Source organism: Pseudorasbora parva, chromosome 23, assembly GCF_024679245.1.
Source record: "Pseudorasbora parva isolate DD20220531a chromosome 23, ASM2467924v1, whole genome shotgun sequence".
Classification (NCBI taxonomy): Eukaryota; Metazoa; Chordata; class Actinopteri; order Cypriniformes; family Gobionidae; genus Pseudorasbora; species Pseudorasbora parva.
In genome coordinates this window covers 15,349,628-15,367,911 of record NC_090194.1, presented here as the reverse complement: position 1 = coordinate 15,367,911, position 18,284 = coordinate 15,349,628, and the positions used below count along the sequence as shown (strand labels likewise).

Sequence of the window (18,284 nt, the reverse complement as noted above, 5' to 3'; positions counted from 1 at the left end):
TATCAAATTTCCGATAGCATGTGAAGGCAGCATTTCAAGTGTCAATCTTTTTTTTATATAAAAACAATTTAGTAACAGACGAGAAAACATAATTGTTGATAGAATGAACGAGAAATCGAGAAATTTGGAATGTTTGTTAAGCTTTATAGTAGGCCTAATTTAAAAAAGGGCTAAATAACCGATGCTAGCCTACAAATTCGAAAGAATAACTTAATTGGCACTGTAAATGAGCATTTCTGCGTTGCATATTTTCATATTGCCCATTCAAATATATGTAGGCCTAATGCTTTTGGCTACGATATTCAACACTTGTTTAACAAGTTTATGGTGTTTTTTCCCCCGTCAATAGAGGAAAATGGCTTACCGTGCTCCATTTTGTGTAGGCTACTTAATCTCATCATCAAACTATGATATCAAACCATATAACCCTTTTTTTTTTTTAAAGACAAGCCACGTAATTTAAATTGTAACTGTAACGTTGTTATAAGATTTAGGCCTATTGTAGCCTTTATACAAAGTTAAATATTCGTAGGCTATAGCTTGTAGGCTATTTTGAAAATATTCTTATAAAATAAAAACAGTTATATCGCTGTTAAAAACAGAATATCACAGGGTGCTTAATCAAGTGGGTTAATTCCATTCTCGTTCGAAAAGAATGAAATGTTCGTGTGAAATATTAAGCCTCATCTCCACTGTCAAGTGTGCAATTAATAGAGCGAATAGCCTATATAAACGGTTAAATTTGTTTTTTTGTGTATATGTGCGCTACAATATTTTAGACTAATCAGTTGGCTACTCTTAGAATGTAAAGAAACGATTATTTTAAAAGATGAATTACTGGAATTAGGACAACATATAATTTTATAATATTTTTAATAATATAACATTTTGTCAGTTTATGAGCGATAAAAAGTAAGTAGGCCTAATCATCCCTATAAATAACATATTGAAAAATAAGCTAGAAGAAGTGTGGATCAACTACAAGCCTAGTTTAAATCTCAGTAGGAAGTGTCTTTAATAAAAAGAGAAACTCATTGCCTCCCAACAGGTCACACTGCAGGAGAATCATGTTTACCCATGTATTCCCCCCTTTCACTACCCATTACATCATTAGCATCTATATTATAGTGTTACTATTATCACACGGGTTTCCGTTGCAATTAGATTCCAAAAGATTTATGCTCGACCTTCCGACATCATCCTATAGTTTATTCTAATATTCCATATAAGGAAGCACAAGTAAATCAAACATAAAAGACAACATGTCATCTGACTGGTTTCTGATGTCTGACTGTTTCTGTACGATGTTATATGCTAAAGGAATAGGTCATCCCAAAGCATCAAAATAATATTTAGAGATAGACTAGGACTACTTTCAGGTGTAGGCCTACTATAGAAGTGTAGGAATGTAATAAAACCACATCCTCACATAAATATTTAATATCAAATAATCAACCTGCTAAGCTTATGACGAATATAAAAAATTAATGCATACTGGACTGCAGAAATATCTTTATTTAAACACTTTATTGCACTAAATTTGAAATCACATTAGTGCAAATAAAACATTATTGTGGTAATATTTATTAAATTCCGATAAAAAAAATAATAATATATGGACTTACATAGTAAACATACAATTGACAGCTGTAAAATGAATGAAAATTATAACAGAGCCATTTGACATAGGGCAACCGGTCCATCATGTCTCAAGAGAATCCATCTGGACACTGACTAGACAGAGTGACCTTCCTAATGAGCCCTTGCTCCCCATCGTCACCCCGCCACGGTCCTGTAAGGTATAGGGGACAGTGAATATCCCTCGGAAGCCAGATTCCCAGCGAGTTTACGTTTTATTGGACTTAAAACCAAAAGGATTGGCCGAAAAGCCCACGGCTGGGATTGAAATTGGCCACTGATGGCGTTGTTGATGGATCATCTGATATTTGACCTTTTGAAGGGCGGAGGGGCTCCTGTCTGGGTGTGGTGCTTCTCTTTTAGAGTCAGCTAGCCTCCGTGAAGAGTAGAGATAAAGACAACGTTATCCTGGTCATGAAGCTGGTATTCCAGTTCACCCTGCAAGGGATATGCACATACACACACACACACACGCACACACACACACGCAAATAAATAAACATTTAGTTCATAAATATCTTTCAAATATTTCTACACTGAAGAACTAATGTATATACAAAAAAACTATATATTTATTGTAAATTGTAGAAATCAATTGCAGCTTTAAATCAACATTTGATTTGCCGGTTTTAGTAATCATTGACAGTTGTTGAGACATTGACTTCTTTCAATTGATTGTGTTACTTTAAATTACGGTCTGATGCCAATACATGTTTTCCTGAAAGAACAACCCAGCACAACCTTTATGCACATTAGATGAATGAAGAGAAGCTGACACTAGACCTAAAATGAGCATGTCATTAAAATAGAGATTGGAAGAAGTGATTGAGAAACTGTACACACACACACACACACACACACACACACACACACACACACACACACACACACACACACACACACACACACACACACACACACACACACACACACACACACACACACACACACACACACACACTCTTACCATCAGTTCCCAGTCTGCATCGTTAATCAATACGAGAATCCCAGGTCTACTGTGTGTGTCAAAAAGAAGAGCTCATGTAAGTGATGTGAGCTACACTAAAACATGACAGTAAAGCAGCTCTCTGATAATAAAACGCAGCCTGTTTATACACGATGAAAATCGCCAGTGCTGCGGTTTTCTAAGACCCTTGCATCCACAGTTCATTAAATGAATGAGCTTTTCTCATACAAAACAAACACATGCAAGATGAAACACAATGAAGACTATGCATAAAACATCCTCTCACAAAGATAACACAATATTTATAATTACAGAAATCAATACAATATAACACAATTGGATGTTGCTTGGTTTCCAATTAATACCTGCCTACTCAGAACACATTTGAATTATAATAATAAGGAATTTTATATTTTGTACTTTATTTTAGATTTGAAGTAGAGGTGCTAGTGTAGGTGAAGGGGTTGCCCCTTGCATCTAAATAGTCATCATCGGTGAGATTGAAGACTACACTGTGTATCAGAGGTTTACTGCAGTATCCACAGAAGATTTCATTTTTAGTTAGCAATCCATGCTGTTAACTGCAATAAAGGTTATTTACGACCATTCTCTCTATAAAACCTGTTGGAGAAAGAATCATTTCGCTAAAGAAGCATCATTTTGAAAGAAATATGATTATATTAGAATTTTAAAAAATTAAAATCCACTCACAGTTTAGTTTTTCAGGGCTGATTAAGCAAGGTATAATTTCTTATACCTGATCCATTAGGAAAAAGTTAAAGTATTTTATCGTCACTGGCCGAATCACAAAAGGGAATGTGGTGTGATTTTACATCCTTGACCTCATGGCGAATCTGCAGTGAACACGTAGCACTGCATTTATGACGAGCGCGTGTATGTTTGTCTGAGCATCGGTAACGTATTTACTGTGCATCTGCGTCTGTGTACTTACACAGTGTTGCCCTGCATAAAGAGCTCTGGGCGCTCCTTCAGCATGTTCCCTCGGATCCATGCCAGCAGCTGCTTCATGTCCCCTGTAAGAGTACCACAGAGGTCAAAGTTCACAGGTCAGAGTTCACTGAGCCAGCCCCACGGTCGATGTGACGCGACAGAGCCTCGAATGCAAGGTGGGGGGAGGCATAAAGGAGGTACATCAGGGATAGTTTGGACACTGTCATTTTTGAGTGCGCCATTGAAAATACAGCAGTGATGCCGATTAAATTCAGATTCGTAAACACAGAGACGCCATTAACTGTAGCCGTATCAACCCGGAAGCACTGACCAGGTAAATGTTACTAGAATAGGTAGGTTTTAAAATACAAAGGGTTAGCACCGAAAAGCTGTATATCTATTGGAGGGTGTGTGTGTGTGTGTGTGTGTGTGTGGGGGGGGGGGGGGAGGACATAAACCCAGGGCGCTAATGTGAATTCAAATGAAATCTAGGATGTCTGCACACCCCCCCGTAAAACAAAAATGTGTTAGGTGCTGCCATTTGTAAACCTATGATTGGCAAAAAATAAAAAATTGCTTGGAATATCTAATTTTGTCTTCTCCTGAAGCCATGCAAATATTATCCAATCAAAACCATTGGATGTTATTCGACTAATTGAAGGGCAATAAAGTTTAGTCCTCAAGATTGGTGTTGTGTGATGATTCAAGAGTATGATGATGGATGATAATTATTTTATACATGTGTGAGCAATGAAGCTCTGCTGCCCAACATGGCGGAGAACACGGTAAGTCCAACATCAACATTGTATCATCAGCATCCATTTCTTGGAACGTACCAGTTTCCTGCTCAGAGGGGTGGTGGAGACAAAGACGGAGAAAGAGTGAGGAAGAGGGGGAGAGAAAGAAGGAAAAGAGACATTTGATCTGGGGAGGAGTTTGAATTTATTGTTTGCGAATTTGCTGTGGTCGACATAAGGCTGGGCACACAAATTGCGCATTTTCCGTAATTTGTATTCTTGAAGATCGCTAGTTTGTCCGAATGAAAAGCCATTAACTATTTTGGAAATATGACATCAGAGACATCAAAAACATGGGTAGAATTACCTGACATCCATAATGCTGCTGATCCCTGTGTATGTTTAATCCTTGTGTGACAAAAAACATACCCTTGATAACTTACCCTAATCTTTGGATATAAATAGGATGGGAATATAAAATCACAAGATCTCAATGCAATTTAATTTTATACAAACCTAAGACATATTGGAAGGTGCATTAGATAGCTGGTAATGCTTGTGTAGGTGTTCTTATGTGTGTCAGCATAGATATCAGCTATAAATCCGATAAGGGATGTTTTTTTTAAAGAAGGTACATTAACTGAGGTGTTTGGCAACATTTAACACTGAACACCATTTTACACGCTGTGCTGTGGTAGACGTTTTACTGACACGCATCTCAATTCAAGCAGCAGGGAGGAATATATAAGGTCTCAGGTGGGCAATGGTTACTAGAACCAGAGAACCTTTGAGGGGGGTTAGGAAACCCTTGATGGGTTTGAGGACACATGACGACCAGAAGACAGTCGCTTGTGCCATTGTGCTATTGCTAACTGGCTATGCAAACGTGTATAATTAAACCAGGACAAATTAGCAAGAGGATGAAAGAAAAGGGCAAGTGGGTGTAGGAGCGAAGGTCTGTACAATACTCTTGACTGGGCAAGTTTCCACCAGAACTGAAGCTTTCGGAGATGTCAGCACCAATGCGTGCAAGTGTGTGCGCTTGTAAGCGTGTGGCGTGCTTCTCAGCGAGAGGAAGGGGTCGAGCAACAGAGGCTGTTTCAGGTTAATTGGATCGCTGTCAGCCTCTTCAGTTGTGTAACGATCGTTGTACCTTGCAGCTCAGCTAGCCCACAAACCTGAACCTATAAAGAAGAGTGATGCTTGCCTCAGTGCTACGCTACCGCAATGAATATTGACTAGTACCAAAAGCCGGGGCGAAAAACAGACGTGATCACTTTCAGCCACATCGGTCCTTTGATTGGGAGAACTTGAAAAACAAAACAAAAAAACTAAGTAAAAGTCTCTTGCTTCGTACAAAGGGTGGCGTATGTGAGGCAGGGGAAAGGAGTGAGGGGTCAACAAGACGCCCCATGTTTCTTTCGGGGTAAGGGAAGAATGGAAGACGAAAAGGACTGGATATGTTGTGGTGAGGTAAGAAGAGACGGAGGGAAAACACGACTAGGAGGGGGGAGTATGCGTCACCGCAGACAGGTGCATGCTGGGATAAAGCCTGTGTGGGAGGGTGGCGGCGTCTGCGTAGCATAGTGGCTGGCTAACTCTCTCCTTTCCTTTCTCTTTTCATGATGATCATCATTATCACCACTATCTTTGGGTGGGAGGGAATGAAGTCATTCATCATGCTCAGGATATGAGGGTTGGAGTTTCTATGACAATCATGTGTGTGTGTGTCCAGCAGCGGGGGGCTCTGCACTACTCATCAATCACTCAGAAGGGTCTGGACCAGTGGACAGAAAATTTAGGAGGGATTAGTGTAGACCATCAGTGTCAGACTTAGCACTCATAGCCAGCCATCCGTGATGTACTCAAATGATGCCCAAACACATGTACAGACTATGGGCTTCAAATGTGCTCCAAGGTTATCCCCTAGGCCCTTCGAGGTCTCGGTGGCCACATTCCCTCCTGCCGTCCACTTTTGTGGACCTGTTGTCGTGGATACTCTGGTGCCATAGAGCTTGACCTTTCTCTTGTTTGGCAAGGCCACCAAAGTGCGCATAGATTTGAATGTTCTCGACCTCGGAGCTGCGACAGGGATGAAAAATTCGAACACACTTGGCCAAAATTTCGAGTCCAGTTCAATACAACTCAGACCTCAAGTGATGGACGAACACTGTCCAAGAGACAGAAACAGTTACGCCACAAATCTCAACAAATCCGGGTATTTTTTTGGTAGTAATTGTCCCACTAAATAACCAGATCATCCACGAGTTACCAGGTTGACTTTGCAGAACTCGTTATTAACAACTTTTACCAGTTGAGGGAAAGAAAGGTTCTATATCTCAGGAACTAAATGTTTGTGGAAACTGACCCACATGGTAAGCTCAAAGGAACATTATATCCTAACTATTAATAAATTGATTATTCAGATGGAATTTAGGGGGATCTCCTGCCTGCTCTGTTGATATCACCATCTTCTAATCACTTATCCAATCCCAAAATGTCAACTACAATTCTTCCAGGTACTTCTGAGCATGTGCTCAGGATATATGGTATCACTATACCAATCCATATTTTCTGCTAATGTCTTGCCTTCCAATCCAGAGATGGCAGAGAAAATGTTAGCCACTCACTGCTTAAATACAGGGGGCAATACAAGCCCTCCCCCACAACCAAACATCCTACCGCTTTCACCCAAATGTCCCACCAGGAAGCTGTAGGAATGCAAGGTGTTTGTAGTAGTGAGGCATTTGTACTGTCAGGCATCCCCAAAAATGACTGCACACAAAAAGGACTTAGTGCTTTGTAACAATTGTCCCTCCCTCCTTTACTGGCCCTCCATTCTCCATACCTTTCCTGTGACCCCAGCACTAGGCATAAAAGATCCATCAACAGTATCACTGGCTGCATTTACAAGTGAAAGGAGCCCAATAATGGAGCAGTTAGGGGAAGAATAGCTGGGCACAGGGAGGCTCACAGATGTTGGTGGTTGAGGGGGAGGTGGGATGTATGGGGAAGGGGCTCAGCTCCATTGTTGCTGAGGGAGGGGTGGAGGGAAAAAAAACCCTCGATTTGTGATGGCAGTTGTTTGCCATTGGCCCAATGTCAGAGTGAAAGCAGGACTGGCTGGAAGAAAAGGTGTCCAGGGAAGCGTGTGAACCAGGGCTCGAAGAGGTCAGGGGAGGAAAGGAGGCGAATAGGGAAAAGGGCATCAGGCAGAGGGACGGCAGAATAAAAGAAATAGATGTGGAGAAAGAAGCACATAATTTGGTATGATTTGTGTGGTGTTCTACTATAGGAGTATCAGAGAACAGAAAGGCATCCTTTAGTTCTAGAAGGGCATAAGGCCAATAAGTGAATCCTACATCCGAATCTCTGGTATTGGGAGAGAAAGGGTAAAGATATTTGGAGCTAATTAAGTCATCAGCGCTGAGAATGGTAATGCACTGGTTTGGAATAGAAAAGGTGATAAACATTTGAAGTCTGACAAAAGCCTCTCAGTACTACTGCATCATCTTTCATACATTATCAATGCGAAAGTGCACTTTAGTAAAAACTACTCTTTAAGAAAAGAGTAACAAATTAGATTTTCACAGTTTATTAAGAAAACATGAGGAGTTTAGCCATGCTAAACGTATGTTATGGATTTGCTAAGGAATTCTGAATTTTTGTACATTGCTTTGTGGTTACTTTACTGTCCTCAACAAGTTGAGTTATATTTTGAAATACATGTCAAAAAATCAAATAGAGCAGGACAAGTTACAGGCTTAAGGCCAAAGCCATAGTTCACCCAAAAATGAAAATTCTGTCATCATTTACTCACCCTCATGTAATTTCCGAACACATATGACTTTTTTATTCTTTAGAACACAAAAGATGATATTCAGAAAAATGTACATTTTGTCCATACAATATTTTAGACCCTATTGCCATTTATTATACAAACAAAAAGAGTAGAAACATTCCACAAAATAAAGTCATACAAGTTTGGAACATCATGAAAGCAAATAAATGATGGCACAATTTGACACAAAACTACGCTTTTAATACTTAAGAGGTTAGTTCACCCAAAAAGGAAAATTCTGTCATCATTTACTCTCCCTCAAGTTGTTCCAAACCTGCATGAATTTCTTTCTTCTGCTGAACACAAAGGAAGATATTTGGAAGAATGTTTGTATATAAGCAGATTTTGAGCCCCATTGACTACCACAGTATTTTTTTCACCTACTATGGTAATCAATGGGGCCCAAGATCTGCTTATACAGTATTGTTCAAAATAATAGCAGTACAATGTGACTAACCAGAATAATCAAGGTTTTTAGTATATTTTTTATTGCTACGTGGCAAACAAGTTACCAGTAGGTTCAGTAGATTCTCAGAAAACAAATGAGACCCAGCATTCATGATATGCACGCTCTTAAGGCTGTGCAATTGGGCAATTAGTTGAAAGGGGTGTGTTCAAAAAAATAGCAGTGTCTACCTTTGACTGTACAAACTCAAAACTATTTTGTACAAACATTTTTTTCCTGGGATTTAGCAATCCTGTGAATCACTAAACTAATATTTAGTTGTATGACCACAGTTTTTTAAAACTGCTTGACATCTGTGTGGCATGGAGTCAACCAACTTGTGGCACCTCTCAGCTGTTATTCCACTCCATGATTCTTTAACAACATTCCACAATTCATTCACATTTCTTGGTTTTGCTTCAGAAACAGCATTTTTGATATCACCCCACAAGTTCTCAATTGGATTAAGGTCTGGAGATTGGGCTGGCCACTCCATAACATTAATTTTGTTGGTTTGGAACCAAGACTTTGCACGTTTACTAGTGTGTTTTGGGTCATTGTCTTGTTGAAACAACCGTTTCAAGGGCATGTCCTCTTCAGCATAGGGCAACATGACCTCTTCAAGTATTTTAACATATGCAAACTGATCCATGATCCCTGGTATGCGATAAATAGGCCCAACACCATAGTAGGAGAAACATGCCCATATCATGATGCTTGCACCTCCATGCTTCACTGTCTTCACTGTGTACTGTGGCTTGAATTCAGAGTTTGGGGGTCGTCTCACAAACTGCCTGTGGCCCTTGGACCCAAAAAGAACAATTTTACTCTCATCAGTCCACAAAATGTTCCTCCATTTCTCTTTAGGCCAGTTGATGTGTTCTTTGGCAAATTGTAACCTCTTCTGCACATGCCTTTTTTTTAACAGAGGGACTTTGCGGGGGATTCTTGAAAATAGATTAGCTTCACACAGACGTCTTCTAACTGTCACAGTACTTACAGGTAACTCCAGACTGTCTTTGATCATCCTGGAGGTGATCATTGGCTGAGCCTTTGCCATTCTGGTTATTCTTCTATCCATTTTGATGGTTGTCTTCCGTTTTCTTCCACGTCTCTCTGGTTTTGCTCTCCATTTTAAGGCATTGGAGATCATTTTAGCTGAACAGCCTATCCTTTTTTGCACCTCTTTATAGGTTTTCCCCTCTCTAATCAACTTTTTAATCAAAGTACGCTGTTCTTCTGAACAATGTCTTGGAACGACCCATTTTCCTCAGCTTTCAAATGCATGTTCAACAAATGTTGGCTTCATCCTTAAATAGGGGCCACCTGATTCACACCTGTTTCTTCACAAAATTGATGACCTCAGTGATTGAATGCCACACTGCTATTTTTTTGAACACACCCCTTTCAACTAATTCAACTAATTGCCCAATTGCACAGCCTTAAGAGCGTGCATATCATGAATGCTGGGTCTCATTTGTTTTCTGAGAATCTACTGAACCTACTGGTAACTTGTTTGCCACGTAGCAATAAAAAATATACTAAAAACCTTGATTATTCTGGTTAGTCACATTGTACTGCTATTATTTTGAACAAGACTGTATATAAACATTCTTCCAAATATCTTCCTTTGTGTTCATCAGAAGTAAGAAATTCAATCAGGTTTGGAACAACTTGAGGGAGAGTAGATTATGACAGAATTTTCATTTTTGGGTGAACTAACCCTTTAAAGGGGGGGTGAAATGCTGTTTCATGCATACTGAGCTTTTTACACTGTTAAAGACTTGGATTCCCATCCTAAACATAGACAAAGTTTCAAAAACTCATGTTGGACGTTTGATGGAGTATTTCTGTGTCAAAAATACTCCTTCCGGTTTCTCACAAGTTTCGGCGAGTTTTTTTCGAGTAATGGGTCTACTTGACGTTAATAAGAGCGGAAGGTCCTTGTATGGGCTGTACAGGCTCTTCTCCCGGTAGGGTGCGCGCGCGCGTGACTAGAGCACGCTGTAAACAGTCTCTCAGATGCAGATCCAGTCGTCCAGTCGCCGCGCTCCACTTTATTCCTATGGGTGACGTCGAGCGACTTCAACGCTTCAGCACAGCATTCCGGGAAGGCAGCGCTGCATTTGAACCGATTTGAACGCAGAAATGACGGGAAGCTTGACAACATCGTTTCAGTTGCGTCTCAAAATGGATTTACACGCCACTGCTGTCACAGGACTTTACCAAATCATACCAAAGAAGTGTGTTTTTGACGGAGCGGTCCCAGCGATAAAGCTTCGACGGTGAGTTAACTTAAACTGCTTCAAATGTCTCTGCTATTGGCTACCGTCGCATGAGTAAACATCAGTAAACGACACGATCGCGTGCTTCGTCATTCAAATGCGCTAACGGTTACTCCATTGTTGTTCTCTGTATAACGTTACAGTATTCTGACGTGCAAAACCGTTTTGCTTGCTACTTCTAAGGTCTAGTCGCATACAATAGTCCATAAACCGAATCATGTCCTCATACACTGCGAGTAAACACACAGAAATGTGGAGAGGCCATTAAATACAGTAACTTACATACCACAGAGACGGACGTCCTGCTGTTGCCGTTTCTCCTGTTCAATTTATTTCTCCCTCAGATTTGATTGTGGATCATTATCTGTATTAGCTGAGATAGCCATGGGTTTCTCCACGCTTGAGGACGTCACCGCTTGGCGCGCTTGTCATTCTTTAGCTCCGCCCACACGATACGCCTCCAGGCGCTCGTTTTTTTCCGGAAAGACTCGGTACAGCCTATATTTCTTTTATAAATATGATAAAACTAAAGACTTTTCGGAGATATGAAGGATGCAATACTACTCTATAGGTACTCAAGATTGACATGAGATTGACTGAAACTGAGTGTTTCACCCCCCCTTTAAGATTTAGAGGTTTGTTCCAATTATGAGTAATTGTAACAGTGATACTTGTATTATCACCCAGAAACACAACAGAACAGTTTTTTTCATACTCACATGGATCTGATTGGCCAGGGAGTGTCACATGATGATTCTTTACTCCATCAAACAGAAGTTCTGCTCCCCCTCTGAAACAGGAAAAATAGTGCATACAATGTTGTTAATACCCCTTACAGGCAGAGCTTTTAACAAAAATGTTCAGTGAAGGTTCTCCTATTTCCAAAATCATTTAAAAGTATCCTCTATGCAGCTTTAATTTACTTAACATCTACTCCATGAAATTGGATTTTTGTCCTTGACGTTTTATACATCTGACACCAGATGTCACAGCAACGTAAAAGTTGATAGCACAAGATTTAAAGGTAGGGTATGCAATTTCCAAGAGGCTAGCAATAGCAAGCTTTGAAAGCATAAAACCCTACCCTTCCTTCAGATTCCCCAAGGAATCCTCCAAAACACAAACACACACAACAGAAGAGTCTGCAGAGCGTCACAAGGTGGTGTTAAATTACCTCATGTCTCAAAGCACAAAACATTACAATAATAATGGATGTAAACAACTTGGAGATATTATTTGTACCACCTGACTGGTACAGATTAATTTCAGCGTTGATAGTGTTGACATAGAAACTAGTGCTGGCACAATAAATCGATGCATCGTGAAATGGTTCTGGATAAATTCTGAGATTTCATGAATACATCGCGGTTCTCTAACGAAATGGTTGTGAGCTTAGTTTTTAACAGCAGATGGCACTGTGTGCTTTAGCCGTGTTGTCAGACGTGTTGGCTCTGCTTGCTTCCAAATCCTTACACACCACTTGAACCTTCTAAAAAAAAAAAAAAAAAATAAGTTCAAAAAGGTTGAAGCAAATTACAAGGGTCTTTGCAGTGGGCTATTTACATTAATATTGGGTCATAAAAGCATTCTGCGGTGCAAGTACATTCTCAGACTTTTGTGGACATTTGAGCATACGGTTAAAAACTAGCCTAGAGCATTATCTGCTGTTAAAATCTAAGCTCAGAATTGATTGTAGAAAATCGCATTGTGTTTGGAAAATCTATGAATAGATTCACGAATCGTGATGCTTTGATTTATTGTCCCAGCCCAAATAGAAACGTATACATCACAGTCTGACGACGTGAACAGCTCCGGATAGAATGTCACAGGTTGCCATCTCGTATTTATGGTAATCGCAACATGGCGTAAACGCAGCAAAAGCTTGTTGTTTTGGTTCAGGAGGAATTGTAAATGGTGGCTGCTGTTTGTTTGCGACTTGGTAAAAAAAAAACTCTGGGTTACTGTCTACAGCTCTGCATTGCCTTACTGAACGTGAAGTGCAATGTTTGCACAAGCAAAGTGCACGGAGGGATGGAAATATGTTCACAGGCAGGTAGAACATCATAATTATAGTACTGGCCTAAAATAAAACATGTATATAAATCTTCTGTGGAAGTCTCAGGACCAAATGTTTTTCATCCAATCATTGCATTCGGTCCAAATGCACTGATTGGACAAACCTTTTTTGGTCCTGAGACTTTTTTAATGTAGTTTTAATGTAGACCAATTCTATTATCAATCGCTATCAGGATGTAAAGAGAGTTTCAACCAGTATAACAAAGTGTTTATAAAAAAAAAAACTGCCTACCCTTCCTTTAAAACTCATTTTTTAAATTTTCAGATATGAATATGGTAATTTTCTTTTTTTGCATTTACATCAGGGGTTTTCAAACTGCCGCAAGTAAGTGAAAGGGGGTCTGTGGAAAAGTCGAGAGAAAAACTGTAAAACATAAAATAAAAAAACTATTGGATTTAAAATAGAGTAAAGCAATAAATTAGATCTAAATTAAAATAGATTAAAATTATATAAGCAAATTGAAAACATATAACAATACATTACTACATTATAACAAAATATATAATGTAACAAACAAATTTATTATTTTTACTAATAAAAGTTTTAAATTATAATTTTTTGTGTATAAATTTAGCGTTCTTAAAAAGACAGATGCCATATACATTTTAGGAAGGGGATCCCCTACACAGGGATGATCATATTTGGGGGTCCGTGGCAAAAGATTGAAAACCCCTGATTTACATAACACCTAAACTCTAACGAATTTATGCAGAAAAGACCTACTTTAAAGAAGACATCACAGTATACTGTACATAGTTTTGTACCAGTTTAGCAGAATTTAATAAACACAAACTCAGTAAGTGACAGAGAACTGTGTAAGATTGAAAGAAGGTGCATGTCAGTGGGGAAAAAAACACAGATAGGGACATGAAGTCAGAGTAGGACTCATGTAGCAGGTGCAGACCCAATAAAGAGAGCTCACATCTCCTGGAGAATGCCCAGTTGTCCTCCAGATCGCCAGGCCTGGCGAGATGCCCGTACCCAAGCGGTACAGAGAGAAGCCAGCCTGTGTGCCAGCCTCAGAAAGGCCACTCACAAACACCACCTCTGTCCATAGACAGTCACATAGGACTCTTTTGCGACTTAAAAGCAGTGAGAACTTTGACCGAATGCAACATTTTATGCACCCGATGAATTTTGGCCAAGATTTGTTTTGAGATGCTCTCCCTTTCTGTCACTATGATGCCATTGACATTCTCAGTCACTCTATGGCTATGTTTAAAATAGCACACTGCCTACAGCTTTTTCCTTTAATATATGATATGTGTACTATCTATGCACAGTATGCAATTCATACGATACCCTGATGGCATATAGAAAACTATCCCACAGTAAAATGCCCTCAACCAAACTTACCTGATCATACCCTTAAATTTTTGTTTTGTTGGTTTAACCTAATATTGCTAAAGGTCCCATGGCATGAAATTTTCATTTTATGAGGTTTTTTGTTCCCCTAGGCTGAATATTGTCCCCAAGTGGCTAGAAATTTCAATCGGTGTAAACTGATTTTTCTCTGCCTTAGAGAAAATGAGAGCTCGTCTAATCTTGAATTTTCCTTTTATGATGTCATACCAAGAACGAGAATTTGGCACGCCCATGCGAGCACTATATTTGTTTGTCCTCGAGAGAGCATGGCTTGTGAATGAGCGAAACATGGCAGTTGCTCAGTGTTTGGATTTACAAATGTATTTTGAATGTTCTTGACCTCGGAGCTGCGACAGGGATGAAAAATTCGAACACACTTGGCCAAAAGTGATGGACGAACACTGTCCAAGAGACAGTATTTTTTCAGTTCCTTCATCTGAGCCTCAGAAGAACCATTGGGTTTATTTTATTTTCTCTGAAAATGTCCTGATCTGTGATCAGTGATTTGTGATGTATAGCTAAGTTCACACTCTTTTTTAAATCGTTTAATGCTATTTATGCATCAGTGAATCAAGCCAGTGACTAAACGAACAACTACACATCATTTCTGTTAGTAGCATGAAACAAATTGTTATTTAAAGCTACACTGTGTAATTTTTTTAGTTTATTCTTAGCTAAAAACATTTAAATATTTGTGCTCAATAATGTATATTTACTTCTTTCAAGTAATAAAGTAGTCTCGTAAATTTATAATATGCCATTGAAAATACATACGGGTAAGGGGTTTGAATGCTGGTCGCCATGTTGCTCCTCCATCTTGAAAGTACATTAGCCAAAGAGGGACATACCCGTACATTCAAGCTTCGACTTTCGCGTTTTAACATGATGGCACCGTGTCGAATGTGAAGAGGGGGATTGCTAGCCTGACAAGCCAGACCCACATCAAGATGTTTGGTCTGGACACTCACCACAGACAGGGCTCAATCCGAGGGGCGGGATAAACGGTTGTCTTTCAAACTCCCTCTGCACGCGATAGGATAGCGCTTCAACCAACCAGAGCAACGTGAAGCGGAGCTCGTTGATAGATTAAACAGTCGCTGTATCCGGTCTGCAAAACTCAGAACACATCTTCCCTTTTTAAGGATGACTTCAGTGCCGTTCTTTGTTCTTTTCTCAGAGAAAAGCTCATGGTCAAAGCTGATTCGAAAGACCACAGTTAGCCAGCTTCTGTGTTTACTAGAAGCACGCAAGCGGAACTTGGCCATCATTATGTTAAGCCCTGCCTGCCGACTCTATACAAGATGTGATTGGCTTGACCAGAGTTTTACAGGTTTTTTGGATACTCGCGGCAGATTAGATTTGCTGCCGCTAGGGTGCATCTAGATTTCTAGGCTAGCGTTCCTTCTCAGATGATGTCAATTTGACGGATTGAAAATGCTTAACCACTTCCCTCCAATCATTAATCTGCAATGAGCGTGTGATGGAGAGGAGAAGCGCTGAAGTAAAACCCTGCCCTCTATTCAATATACCGTTTCACTTGGAAATACGTCACAGCACTGAAGAAAACTCACTTGGTACTTCCGGTTCACTGGGACTTTAAACATTCTTGGAATCATTTTGGATAATTAGGTCAACAAAATACTAGGGCTGTCCTCGACTAAGGATTTAGATAATCGAATCAGAATTGTCGAATCTCTCTATGGTCGACTGATAGTCGAATCATCTGTGTGTGTGAATGGGTTGGGAGGGGCATGACACTGTCAGCAGAAGGGTAAAACTATTTTTATTTTCCTTTACACACTGCACACAGCAACAACTTTTAATAAAACGACCAAAACTGCCTGCCAACTGACAGACGAACTGACAATGGCTTTCTTATTTAGGTTTAAATAGATAAACATTCATAAACCGTTTTCTCATAACATGTTAAAGCCGGGATCGAAATACAGAACATCACACAAATATATAAAAGAACATTTTGATAAATAAATAAACCTAAAAAAATACCTGCCTAGAGAGGAAAAGAACACTTTGAGTGCGTTCACATGCACGTTCTGAAGCCGATTGTGCCTAAAGCGGTTGAAGACGTACGCCAAGCTCAGCACATTATATACACGCAAGCTCAATTTTGAATTGACTGACAGATGAGCTGCACGAAAGCGCTCTGTGGTGCAGCGGGATTTTAAACAACTTCCTGAGTGGCCGCGGACAGGCACTGAATGCTGCCGCCGGTGTGTGTACACTCATTGAACGTGTTCTAATTGAGCACCCCCATATTGCCTGAATGGTATGATCTTCATTTCATAACACCCGCGAAGATTCGACCGTGAAATCGGTGGTCGAATCAGGCTCCGCATATCGATGCATCGAATCTTCGACTACTCGGGGTCACCCCTACAAAATACACAACACTGTTCTAATGGTTTCTTGATATTTTAAATAAAAAATCTTACATATTGTGCCTTTAAATTGCTTTTTTTTTTTTTAAATATAAAATAAATGTATTTAGATGTAACCACATGAAGCATTTAGGTTACCATTTTTAGTGTACTACTACTTTTTATAATAAATTAGAGCAAAAAGAAAAGAAAAAAGCCCTTTATAATACACCACTAATGGAAATATCATACATTATAAAGACACGGGTGCTACTTGAGTGCTGTCAAAAAAGGAATTCTGATAAATCTTTGAATCTGGGTCTCAAACCTGTTGATATGAGGGGAAAAGCTCTGGCTGATATTTCTCAGTAATTTGTTTTTAGAACAGTTAAATTAGTTTTGAATAAAGTGTTTGCTTTTGCATTAGATTTGTAAAGTTTTGCATTTTATGTGGTTTTGTGTGAGTTTCGAATGGCCATAGTTTCAGAAATTATGTTAGCAATAAAAAAAACAACAACTGTAAAACATCTCATTGATGTAACGTTAGCCATTTTTCTTGTTTAGAAACATTAGGAAACCAAATTTATATTAAGAACAAACCTTCTCCAACTAAGTTTACGTCAATATGGATTATTACTTTGCTAAATTTAACCGAGTGGAGATTATTCCAGTAAATCTGAAGCACACGCGCCACCTGAATGATTGACAGCTCTGACAACACCATCCGCACGCGCTGCTCCAAGAAATGAAATAACATGCATTACATTTATATTAGGTTACTTCATAATTTAAACCGGGGTTTCCTTGTTATCACGGCAGTAAAACCGCCAAAGAAATAACAGGCTTTATCAACCAGGTCCAATCGATAAAGCTTCTGTCGAATGGGTTTGAAGACTTATCATGCATTACGTCACATGCATTAATGTAACCACTGGAACACGAGGCAAATGCGAAGAATATTAAACAAAGCGATAAATACAAACCCAAACTCCAAGTGCAGACCTAAGGGCGCTGCCATGTTGCTGCATAACCCGGAAAGAATCGCACACATTCAACGGAAATGACTTCTTCCTCTGAGGATCACATTGAACATTTTACTGGAGCGGACGTTTGTGTGTTGTTGATATTCAGAGACAAGTCTTGTGGTTCGCCTTTGGGTATTTGTTCTATTACACGTGATAAATAACTAATAAATGTTTTTGACTGAACGTTTACCTTGTAAAAATATTTAATAGCATATATAAAAATGTATAAAACGATATATTAAAAGTAATTATATTAAAATTATATTAAATAAAAAAAAACATCATATTATAATATTTAATGGATTATACTTTTAATTTAACTATATTTTAACTGTATTAACTGTGTAGGCCATACTGTGGACATAATTACATTTAATTGATTCCATTTCTGTTGGCCTCAACAATATTTTAATCGTTATTTTAAGTCTTGTTTCGTGTTCAAATTCTACTGAAAAATGGCAGGTTCCAACGACAATTTACCTGATGCAGTCCAGCTATTATATTGCTCATTCTAATGATTATTTTAATGTGATTTAAATGTTAACATAATGTCTGAACTTTCGCTCCGTCTCCTC

General features: G+C 39.2%; 1 protein-coding gene across 3 annotated transcripts; it reads right to left on the bottom strand.

Moving 5' to 3' along the window:
• Positions 1-1,495: 1,495 nt before the first annotated feature.
• Positions 1,496-17,763, bottom strand: urm1 (ubiquitin related modifier 1). Of its 3 annotated transcripts, none has more exons than XM_067433725.1 (5): positions 17,687-17,763; positions 11,584-11,654; positions 3,558-3,639; positions 2,606-2,654; positions 1,496-2,076 (listed from the first exon to the last, which is right to left on the bottom strand). In XM_067433725.1, the coding sequence occupies exons 1-5, from the start codon at positions 17,710-17,712 to the stop codon at positions 2,008-2,010; spliced, it is 297 nt and encodes a 98-aa protein (XP_067289826.1). In that variant the 5' UTR covers positions 17,713-17,763; the 3' UTR covers positions 1,496-2,007. The 3 variants fall into 3 exon arrangements, with proteins under 3 accessions (XP_067289826.1, XP_067289825.1, XP_067289827.1); XM_067433724.1 differs by having other exon boundaries at positions 17,668-17,735; XM_067433726.1 differs by lacking the exon at positions 2,606-2,654 and having other exon boundaries at positions 17,668-17,735.
• Between the last annotated feature and the right edge of the window lie 521 nt (positions 17,764-18,284).